Below are 12,556 nucleotides of genomic sequence, written 5' to 3'. Positions count from 1 at the left end.
CACATAGCGTATTATGTAAACATATGATCTAATACTTTCAAGTCCACCACCAGAATGATAGTATGTATCAGAGTTCTAAGATATGTCGTTTTTCCTCACAGCACCACCAATGATGGATAGCACATTTGGTTATGAACATCTATGGGCATGAACGGAAGCGCAAGTGTATGAACCTTTAATAGCACTACAATGTACATATAATCACTATATATATATATATATATATATATATATATATATATATATATATATATATATATATATATATATATATATATATATATAGACTAATAATAAACCGAATACTATCTGCTTCTGAATTACAGTGTAACAGAACCAATATGAAATGATATAAATAACTAACTGTTGTAATGCGAGTGTGTGCGTGCGTATTTTACCGTGCGATCGCAGCACGCCACTTGTTACGTGGCGTACGCTTCGCAGTACGCACGGCAAACCAATATTAAACCAATATACTTTCGTTCATCCAATTATACGACTTCAACAGTCCACCCTTTGATAGTACAATAAACCTTAAAGATGTTATATGCAGGATCTCGGTACCACGTTTCATTGTTATGTAATACAAATCCCCCTTGGTGTATGTCCATGCTGTTCGTAGATCTAAACAAGTTATCATAAGAGAAAGTCTTAATCCTCTAAACGATTTCTTCTTCTACTATAAACCGTACACTTCTGGAGCTTGGAGATAACCTTTTGTATGCCCTTCAAGGGTGCAATAAAACACTTAATACATTATTTGGAAAGGTACATGGTACAGTAGATCGTGTATCAGCTATACAGAATACTCTACTACAGTTCTTCAAGTTTAACAGGTTCTTCTGTCCAACGCATGTCTTTAAGCTCAGAATACATTTAAACACTTCATGTTCATCAATAGCATCATCCTATGTCTATCAATAATGTCATATGCAATCTCCTTCAGCTTGCGTTAATATACACACTTCTAATAATGTCATCAGTTCTTTTCATCAACACTTGTGGGCGGACTATTGTCTGTTCGTTCTTCCCAGTCTCTCAATACTCAGATTTAACAGTGATCGGCTTGTAAAGCATTGGGAGACTTCAGACTAAGGGACCTAGGTGTCCTACTTTTTCCCTTAGTGACCTCCCGCCTATAGTTCGGGTACCTCAAGAATATTTAGTGGAAAGAGAACTAATCCTACTTGATATAATCACTGAGGCACGCGTGAACACACCCAGCACTTTGTTTGGTCTAAAACCTTACCCTCCCAAGAATGATAATCATTCTCAAGAATGCCTGCTCAAGTCCGAATATTACTGGACTGGCATCGCTGGGTGTGTCTCTTTTTTAACTATGGGGTCGCCGTACTTATGGACGTAATGCTACTCAGACAATAGCCCCTCGCACTTTCTCCAAGCTCCAAGGTTTCTAAATTTTCCTTTACCCCTGAATTGAATAGAGTAATTGACTGGAATGATTATGCTACTAACTTCTTCCTCCCCAATACCTCCTTATCATTACCTGAACCAGTCTCTGTCACCTGCTAATAATCAAAAGAATTAACCGTCCCGAGAAGAGAGTGAAATGAGAGAACACAAAAGAGGCTTCATGCTGGACAACAGTCTTAGCCTTTGGCTCAGGTGCTACTAAACTGCATTAGAGGCCTTCCAGTACAGACTCATGAGTGCCCTTGGACCCTTCTCTGAGTGTTGGCCCCTCTGCAGTGGGTGGAATGGGCACCAGTGTGTCTCTGCTACCCTTGAAGCCGTGATGCTGGTAGCCTACACCTGGTACCTGTCTGTCAAATAACCTGAGCCTAAGAAATTTCTGCTCCACAACTTACTCTCCCGATCCAACATCCTGACAGTTAGTGTGACCTTACAGGAAACAGTGTTTTGGACGTTCTTGGTTGCTGTCTCACTATTTACCTCCTCTCAAGGTCTAACCTAGCCTCCCAGTTACAATCTCGTCTCACGAGGGGTCAAGAACATTTCAAAAACTGACAGGTTAGGAGTCTGCCCAGGGGTGATCTCTTGGTAGCGGGAAAGGACTAGTGGCACTTCAATCAAGTTCCAACTCTTATTCTATTCAATTCATTCTACCGAGTAACATTACTTTATGTTCACACTGGTTTATGGCTAACTGAAAGTATGTGATTTGTTACCACTACTCATACATTATACATCTATTATCAATAACATGAATACCCCTATCATCTATTATAACTCTAGGACTATCACATTAAATAACAAAAGCTTTGAGTATGATACAGTAATACATTAGACACATTTCAATACACCTCTACCCAGACATATTTCATTGGTACACCTGTGCATACTTGAGGATCCTGCATGGTGGTAGTTGGATGACGTGTATTTGTTTTACCTGGAGGAAAACCCATCAGCAGGAGGGATAAGGGATGGCTCTATTGGTCTACCTTGTCCATCTCTCCAGAGTCCGCCAGACTCCTCACCACATCTCTTCACCTTCCAGACAGTTTATTCTTCAGGTAACACAAATCTTCCTATATTAACCAATATGTGTATGCGTGCATGTGTGTGTGTGTGAGTGTTCACATTTTAAAACTAAAACAATACAACGAAAAACAAAACAAAACATAGATTTGTTAGCTGTCACATAAAACCCTGCTGTCTATTTGACAGCTATGTTCTCCCTGGTGTGACAGCCATGTATGGTTGTGCGTGTAAGTGTGGACCTTACTAGCAGCTACTTCAGTTGGTAACTGTGTCACTGTATAAAGTCCTCTATGTAGTGTCCTAATCATGTGCTGGTATTGCTATAAAACGATTTCTCAGTCACCTCAACATCGCCCTCTAGACTAGAAAAATGCTAAAGACCAATGTATATCAATCGATTTTCCCTCTGCCAACTCACATGTCATTCTCAGTACCTCATATTCAGCTACTTGACTAAGTGGGAAAGGCAAAGGGGTCTCTTTCTATAACACTTTCTTCAAATATAACAGTATCCAGTACATGTCTGTCTAACAGTGAAAAAAATATAAAACATGAAAATTCTACATTTTCTAGGGTTTCACATTATGTCGTATCTTGTGGTAAAAATCCTACTCCAATGTTCTATACAGAGATGCATATCTGTATGCCTCACCTCTAGCATTCTTCTGTCCTCCTGTCCTCCCCACCCTTTGTGCATCCATATAAAGGCACATTTTTTTGTACAGGAGGCACGAATCATAAAACAAAAAAAACAAAACAGATATGCAATCTATAAAACATGAATCGTATTTCCACAACAGAACCTTTCTGCTTAAAAATCAGCAGTTTCTATACACATGAAAACAAAACCCCTGACTGTTTCTGTAACTCATGTCAATCTAGTGTGTGTATCTCTGAATTTGTCTTATGTAAAAAAATAAAAAATATGTTTTAGCCCCATTGTTGAGACTGTGTCTGATTTTATCTCTACCAGAGCAGAGAGAGAGAGAGAGAGAGAGATAGGGGGAGAGACTAGCGTTTTGTGTAAAGAATGAGAAATAGGAAAGCAATGAATGATGGGAATACAAAGATTTGAATACAAACATACATGTAGAAAGGGAGATTTTTACAACAAAATGACAGCTGGATTGGACTCTGACTCTATGGGGAAATGGCTGTATTCATTCCACTGTTCTCCTTAGCTATTTGCTAACTATGACCCCTCCCCATACTTGAATAGGGGGTCTTAACAGTGTCATCCGTCATTTGTTCAGTAAGAACTCGGTATAACATTGACTACATACCTTTTCAATGGACTTTCCTAACTTATAATAGAGAAATGTAAAAATGTACTCTTAGCGACTCATATTTTCTCTGCGATACATAAAACAATATTTTGAAGCAAAGTATGTACATACTTCATTGTTGGATAATGATTCTCAGCCAAACAAATTATCATGAGACACTGCAGCGTAAAACAAAAGAGTGTTCCAATTGTCTATTGTTAATTTGTCTTTCAAGAGTGATTCTTCTATTTCTCTATCTCCCCTTTTTATCACTAAGTCTATACTCCTTTTGTGTCCCCTTTACCTGTGAGAAGAAAAACAAGATAGTTATCTTAAAACAGCAAACAAAACAAACATTTCTATTCTTTGCCATCGGCTAGCGATTTAGGGAAACAAACATTTGACAACATAAAATGAACAAACAAAATCAACAAAGGTTACCTTTTAAAAATCAGTTTCCTGCACACTACTACTTACCACAGTTTAAACCCCACCTGGTTGTAGGACTACAGGTCTGACCTAACCTCCAGGGTTGACTATGATTCTCCCCCAAGGCATTGGCTGCTATGAGGTGCACAGGAAACTGTTGAGAAGTCTCCGAGACTTGTGTGCGCCGTCTCTGTGGGTGTCTATGTGATTCCCCCTTAGATGGGCCAAGTCTCTTTGCTTCCGCTCTTTTTATTGTACAGTCCTGTGCTTGGTGTCCCATTTTAGTGCATCTAAAACACTTTCTCAACTCATGTTGTTTCTCTTCTTTTTTACAATCTCTCCTAATGTGTCCTTCTTCTCTGCAATTGTAACATCTCACTATTCTGGGTTTCCTGTTATGTGGGTTGTATACTGGTGGTCGGGTGTGCAGTCCCTCTAGTGCTGGGATACTTACTATCATTACCCTATCACTTAGTGTCTCTTTCTGTTTATTTATACTTTTATCATGTTCTATAGCTGACTCCCTGAGAGCACTTACAGTGGTTCCTTTCCAAGAGGGTAATGAAGTTTGCACCCTTCTTTTCAAGTTTTCCCTGAGGCCATCCATTAGAACTTTAACAGCAACCTCTCTGTAATATACATTATCTTTTATGTCTGGTACCCCAGTATATTTGCCCATTGCTATCAGAGCTCTGCAAAAATAGTCTGTTGCATTTTCACTATCTTTTTGCTGGATACTAAAAATTTTACTCCAGTCCACTATCACTGGGAAATATATAGCCAACTGTGTGATTATATGTCTAATATTGTCCTGATTATCATCCTTGGTTAAGGATTCATCTTCCTCCAACATACAATTATTAATGAACTTTTGTATATCAGTATTGAGAGGAAGACAGGTCTTCAATAATACTCGCCAATCGTTATTAGTTGGTTCGTACACATTACCATAATATGTAATAAACTGCTGACATTTGGTCAAATCTTTCCTAGGATCAGGGAAATCAGACAAAATTGAAAATGTTTCAGACCTAGTGCATGTATCATGCTTTGCTACATGTTTTAAGGGAACATCACTATTCCTGTCTGCTTTCCCATTGGGAACTGCTGCTGTGCAGACAGGATGTAAGTCTACCAAATCATTAAAACTAGTTGCTGAAATTGCTGCTGGAGTACAATGGATGGCTCCCCCTGTTTTAACCTTTTCATTATTCTCACCACTTTCAGCAGCTGCCCCTGCTGGTGGGACCGTTCCTCTTCTTTGTCCTGAAACATTACTTTTAACATTACTTAAAACAACATACAAGTTACTAGTTACCATTTTTACATTTTTGGTATTGGCTGTACTTCCCGCCCCGACCGAATTTATCGGGGGCGTGTTTGCGCTCAGTTCGCCACGCTTTGCAACGCACACTTCCGGAATGCTTGTTTCCGGTACGCTTACTTCCGCTGAACACGTGTTTTTCCTTACACTCACTTCCGCTGTTCGTTCGCTGCTCTGTTACCTTCCATTTGCCACGATTTTAAACAATGATTATGTGTATTTCTCACTTTCGTTGACTTAATCAACCGTACTTTATCTTTTACGGTATTTAGTACCTCTGCATTAAAACTCCCTGTTGTTGGGAAAGGCCTATCACAATCTTTGGTCATTTCGACCCACGTGTCACAATACATAGTTGCGTATGCACCATATTTTTCACACATGAGAAATCTCGCTGACTCAATAGGACCTTCCTTAGGCAGTACAATGGCCATCTCTAGCGTATGCCTAGCACCCATGTTGAGCAATATAATTTCAACTCTGTTGCTATACTCACCGCTAGAGATCTATAATGCTCGGTGAACGTATTTCCTTTAGCCGCGTTCACTCGCTTTTCTCGCACCAGGCGAGGATCCCTAATACAGAAATAACACTGTGGGCCCCAAGGGCTATCAGCTCCTCGATACCCTGGCTCAACCACAAAAATCTGCTGAGTTTATTATAGCTGGGAGAACAAAGTCGATACAATCAACCAGCCTTTCCAACATAATTCCTCCTAGCTGCTTCACCAATGCGCACTAACGGTGCGGTTAGATCGCACTGCCTACCAATACTAATTATTAGCAAACCTTGCGATCTATTGGTAGCGCTTTTGCGAAAACTACGTTTTTCGCATTCGGTATACCTGCCCTGTATACCGTCCTTCAGTTGGGCAATCCGCCTCGTCAGACAGCAACTGAGTACAATGAATAATAACAGTGTATCTACGTTACAAAATCGCACACTATACACCTTTTCTGCGCAGAAAATTAAAAGTTCCCAACAACCGTAATAATGTCTCAGAGGCTTTCACAAGTAATTATACTATGCATATAATAACTATCAAAACGATTGTTCAACCACGTGGCAAATCTACCGGAAGTTCGCGTACGCACAGCAGGAAGTACACATACGCACAGCAATGCAATACACTTTAAAACGTAAAACGACAATAAAAAAGAAACATTTTTCTTTCTTGTCCCTAGATTCTAATTAGCGTTCCTTCAGTCTATGCAACAACGGACATTCGGTTTCGCAACACACAGTGAACCACAGGTCTTGAACACATTACATTCTTTCCTGCTTTATGCGACGCGTCCGTCAATCCACCCTTTGTTGAGGAACCGAATATCGTAAGCGTTGCATACCTGCCGGTAACGTAACTCCTAACTCACGAGCCCCCAAATTATTAAAGTAATTTTATTGTTTTAAAATAAGCATTGCCCAATCAATTGTATGTGTGTCCAAAGCACAAAGTGATTTATTTTAGCAGATGTAAATAGTCAACAATTCAATACATTATATCATGATAAAGTACAGTACAGCACAGCCAATACCAAAAGATAATACATACCAAATGCAATTGCTTGCGCACGCTGCGTACCCACAGGACCCGATGGACAATATTCTGTTTAGAATATTGTGTCAGAGTTGACTGAGGCCCCAGTGAGATGCAGCTAATATATATATATATATATATATATATATATATACAGTAAGTGTTTCATTGTGAACAATAGAGATGACGTAGATTGTTTCTATAGGTCCAGACGTTGGGTGGGTCCAGGCCAGACAGGTAATAGGTTGATTCAATCTAAGGAATCCAAAGGTGGGGGTCTTCTCTCCAGGGGGTCTGCTCCTTTTCATAGCCAGTATCATACAAAGGTTTACTCTCTAATATCAATAACTAAAGTATGCAATGTGCGATCTCTTCGCCGACTGCACCGGACAGCTGCTGATGATTAGGGCTTCAATATGATATCAGGCATGACACCTTTCCTATTACCTGAACCTTTAATAACACTACAATGTACATATAATCACTATATATATATATATATATATATATATATATATATATATATATATATATAGACTAATAATAAACCGAATACTATCTGCTCCTGAATTACAGTGTAACAGAACCAATATGAAATGATATAAATAACTAACTGTTGTAATGCGAGTGTGTGCGTGCGTATTTTACCGTGCGATCGCATCACGTCACGTGTTACGTGGCGTACGCTTCGCAGTACGCACGGCAAACCAATATTAAACCAATATACTTTCGTTCATCCAATTATACGACTTCAACATGGCTAATACCTGTATCGGTATTCACCTTTTTCCTCTCTTTACTCTTATCTCACTGATTTATCTTTCTTCCTCTGACACCTAATTAACCCCCGTTCCGCACTCTCTCTCTGCCACCTTTGTCATGTATCTCCCTCATCCATCTCTCTCTGTCACTTCACCTGTTTACCCCTTTACACTTACAGACAATCTTTCTGACTTTTTGTTCTCTGCCCACAGTGTTAAGTGAGGAGCAGTCTCAGTTCCTCAGTGAGTTGGTCGATCCAGTCTCTCGTTTCTTCCAGGTGAGTACAAGGGGAGATATAGAATTGTAGAGTTGTGTATGAGGGAGAGGAGAAGAGAGGTGAAGATATGGGACATGGAGAGGAGGAGAAGAGAGGTGAAGATATGGGACATGGAAAGGAGAAGAAGAGAGGAGTTGGTGCAGATATGGGACATGGAGAGGAGAATAAGAGAGAAATTGGTGCAGATATGGGACATGGAGAGGAGAAGAAGCGAGAAAGTTGAGCAAGAGAATGGACATTCGAGGACATGGAGATGAGATATTTACATGGACATGGACAAGGCAAAGAAGTTCGCTCCCTTATTCTTTCCTCTCCACCCTCTACCTGTCCTCTCGACCCCATCCCCTCCCACCTCCTTCACTTTCTCTCTCCTACTGCCTGCTCTTACCTCGCTCACCTCTTCAACCTGTCACTCTCCTCTGGCGTTGTCCCATCCTCATTCAAACACGCTCTTATCTCCCCTATTCTCAAGAAACCCAATCTTGACCCCACCTCTCTTGCAAACTACCGCCCTATCTCTCTTCTCCCATATGCCTCCAAATTACTTGAGTGGATTGTCTGCAGCCGCCTCACCAGACACCTCTCTGACAACTCCCTCGACCCTCTCCAATACGGCTACCGCCCCCTCCACTCCACCGAAACAGCCCTGGCTAAAGTTACTAATGATCTCCTATCAGCCAAATCCAAGCGTCACTTCTCTATACTTATTCTCCTTGACCTCTCCGTGGCCTTCGACACCGTGGACCACCCCCTCCTGCTGCAAACTCTTCTCTCTCTCGGCCTCTCTGGTTCTGTCCATGCCTGGTTCACCTCATACCTTGCTAACCGCTCCTTCTCAGTATCCACGTCTGGTTCTTCCTCCACCCCCTCCCCTCTCCCTGTAGGAGTCCCTCAGGAGTCTGTTCTTGGACCTTTACTCATTTCGCTCTACACTTCCTCACTTGGGGCTCTCATCTCCTCGTTTGGTCTTCAGTATTACATATATGCTGATGATATTCAATTCTACATCTCTTCTCCTGATCTTTCATCCACCCTCCCCTCTCGTGTAACTGACTGCCTCTCAGCCATCTCCTCCTGGATGTCCTCACGCTTTCTTAAAATTAACATCTCCAAAACTGAACTCATTGTCTTTCCCCCACCCAGACTCCCATCCCACCATGACCTTTCTATCGTTGTTAATAACACAATCATCTCCTCTGTCACCCAACTCCGCTGCCTGGGAGTCACCCTCGACTCCTCTCTCTCTTTTGCCCCCCACATTAAATCCCTCGCCCAAGCCTGTCGCTTCCAACTCCGTAACACTGCCCGCATCCATCCCTTCCTCTCTCAGGATGCCACCAAAACTATCATCCATGCTCTCGTCATCTGCCGCCTCGACTACTGCAACCTCCTCCATACTGGCCTCCCACCTCGCCCCCCTCCGCTCTATACTCAATGCGGCTGCGAGACTCATCTTCCTCTCACGCCGCTCCTCCTATGCCTCCCCTCTCTGTCTTGCCTTACACTAGCTCCCCTTCCCCTACAGAATCCTTTTCAAACTCCTTACCACCACTTACAAGGCTCTCTCCCAGTCTACTGCCCCTTATATCTCTAACCTCCTCTCCATTCACACTCCTGCCCGCTCCCTGCGCTCGGCCAATGATCGCCGCCTCTCCTCCACCTCTTCTCACTCTAGAATCCAAGACTTCTCCCGCGCTGCCCCCCCTTACTGGAACGACCTCCCTCGCACCATCCGTCTCTCACCCAACCTGTGCTCCTTCAAACGGGTACTTAAAACTCACCTGTTCCTTAAGGCCTACCAACCATCTACTTAACCTCTCATCTCTTCTGTTTCTCCCCCGGCCCCTTTTTTCTCTCCCCTTTGCTTCACTGGCTCCCTTATGTACCTGGTCTGTTTACCCTCCCTTAGGATGTAAGCTCGTATGAGCAGGGCCCTCTCCCCTCCTGTCTCCTCACCTGTTCTTCCGCTCCGTCTCTACTGTATTTACCTGCCTGAAGTTTCTGAAGTACTGGTACTTTGTGTTTATTGTCCTGTACTGTCTTACCCTGTATAGTCTACTGTTCATACTGTGTACGGCGCTGCGGAAACCTTGTGGCTCCAAACAAATAAACGATAATAATAATTTCTCCTGCTTTATCACCCAGTTCTTCTGATTTTCTCTTTTAGGAGGTGAATGACCCTACCCTGAATGATGACCTCCAGCGGGTGGATGACAAGAGCCTCTCTGGACTGAAAGAGCTTGGGGCGTTCGGTCTGCAGGTCCCAGCTGAGCTGGGCGGAATGGGGCTGAATAACACACAGGTAGTGATAGGCCTAATATTGGGGAAGGGGGTAAAATACAGTGTCCATTGTAAGAGGTTTCCATTACATTCAGTGTATATTATAGGCTGGTCACTAGCCTGTGTCCTGTGTATTTGACATCATGTCATGTCACAGCTGTCTGTCTGGGTGTACGAGGATTATACAGATGGGACACAAAGGTGAATCACTCTTGGGGCATTTTTGTGATCTCTTCATCCATAACATAGTCCACCCGCAAAGCATTTTCCTAGATCCACATATCAGGCAGGAGAGCCATAACGTTACTGTGGTCACTTAACACCAGGGTGGTGGTCTCTGACCCCATGTAATAACGCAGAGGACGTGTAGAGCCATCATACTTCTCATATGTCCACTTACCATACCTGGTTTCACTTAATGTCCTGCATGGAAAAGCCATTTATAATACAGATTGGGTTTTATGGGTTGCTCTAGGTAGATACCATGATGTGGTTGCAATAAGTATAAGCCGAGATGGCCATTAGCATGCCAGCTGGACGCCATCTGCAGTGAAGCACTAGGCCAGTGCGTTCCAGAGAGGTTCCAGTAACGTCGTCCTCATGTAGACCACAGTGGCAAAGTTCTCAATCTCGCCGACAATTAGGCCTGTAATCCGGAGGTACAGCGGTCACCATATACTGATATATGTAGATCTCCATCTCTATGGAAGGAACTAGGGAGAGCTTCTCTGAAAGTGATACAGAAGCATTTCCTCTGATATAGAGAGCAGATTCTGCTTGGAATATATGGTCAGAGGAGTAAGGCAGTGCTCTGTCCAATTTCTTTTTTAAAAAGCTTTTATCCTGCATATCTCCTGTGCATAAACTAATCATCGGTTCTCCCTTTTCTCCCTCCATCTCTCCCCCATTAGTATGCTCGACTGGTGGAGATTGTAGGACTGCATGACCTGGGTGTGGGCATTACTTTAGGAGCTCATCAGTCCATTGGATTTAAAGGAATCCTTCTATATGGTACAGATGAGCAGAAGAAAAAATATTTGCCTCGACTTGCCTCAGGTGAGAGGGGGAATAGTAGACATGTGGTAGAGATGGGATAGAGGGACAAGAGCTGGACTGAGGTGAGAGGGGGAGTAGAAGATGTGTGGTAGAGCCAGGATAGAGGGACAAGAGCTGGACTGAGGTGAGAGGGGAATAGAAGATGTATCGTAGAGCCAGGATAGAGGGACAAGAACTGGACTGAGATGAGAGGGGGAATAGAAGATGTGTAGTAGAGCCAGGATAGAGGGACAAGAGCTGGACTGAGGTGAGAGGGGGAATAGAAGATGTGTGGTAGAGCCAGGATAGAGGGACGAGAGCTGGACTGAGGTGAGAGGTGGAATAGAAGATGTGTAGTAGAGCCAGGATAGAGGGACAAGAGCTGGACTGAGGTGAGAGGGGGAATAGAAGATGTAACGTAGAGCCAGGATAGAGGGACGAGAGCTGGACTGAGGTGAGAGGTGGAATAGAAGATGTGTAGTAGAGCCAGGATAGTGGGACAAGAGCTGGACTGAGGTGAGGGGGGGAATAGAAGATGTGTGGTAGAGCCAGGATAGAGGGACGAGAGCTGGAGTGAGGTGAGAGGGGGAGTAGAACATGTATCAGAGCCAGGATAGTGGGACAAGAGCTGGACTGAGGTGAGAGGGGGAATAGAAGATGTGAAGTAGAGCCAGGATAGTGGGACAAGAGCTGGACTGAGGTGAGGGGGGGAATAGAAGATGTGTGGTAGAGCCAGGATAGAGGGACAAGAGCTGGACTGAGGTGAGAGGGGAATAGAAGATGTATCGTAGAGCCAGGATAGAGGGACAAGAACTGGACTGAGATGAGAGGGGGAATAAAAGACGTGTGGTAGAGCCAGGATAGAGGGACGAGAGCTGGACTGAGGTGAGAGGGGGAATAGAAGATGTGTAGTAGAGCCAGGTTAGACAGACAAGAGCTGGACTGAGGTGAGAGGGGGAATAGAAGACGTGTAGTAGAGACAGGATAGAGGGACAAGAGCTGGACTGAGGTGAAGGGGAAAATATAAGATGTATTATAGAACCAGGATAGAGGGACGAGCTGGACTGAGGTGAGAGGGGGAATAGAAGATGTGTGGTAGAGCCAGGATAGAGGGACAAGAGCTGGCCTGAGGTGAGAGGGGAATAGAAGATGTGTGGTAGAGCCAGGATAGAGGGACGAGAGCT

At 43.2% G+C, this 12,556-nt stretch overlaps 1 protein-coding gene across 1 annotated transcript in view; it reads left to right on the top strand.

Moving 5' to 3' along the window:
- Positions 1–12,556, top strand: part of ACADVL (acyl-CoA dehydrogenase very long chain) — a 47,753-nt gene that overhangs the window by 14,532 nt on the left and 20,665 nt on the right. The window contains exons 5-7 of the mRNA XM_075194452.1: positions 7,993–8,057; positions 10,225–10,359; positions 11,249–11,393. Coding sequence (XP_075050553.1) covers positions 7,993–8,057; positions 10,225–10,359; positions 11,249–11,393 — 345 coding nt within the window. The remainder of the gene's footprint in view (positions 1–7,992; positions 8,058–10,224; positions 10,360–11,248; positions 11,394–12,556) is intronic.

Source organism: Mixophyes fleayi, unplaced genomic scaffold (genome assembly GCF_038048845.1).
Source record: "Mixophyes fleayi isolate aMixFle1 unplaced genomic scaffold, aMixFle1.hap1 Scaffold_376, whole genome shotgun sequence".
NCBI lineage: Eukaryota > Metazoa > Chordata > Amphibia > Anura > Limnodynastidae > Mixophyes > Mixophyes fleayi.
The sequence above is the reverse complement of the archived record's forward strand: the minus strand, read 5'-3'. Positions and strand labels throughout refer to the sequence as shown.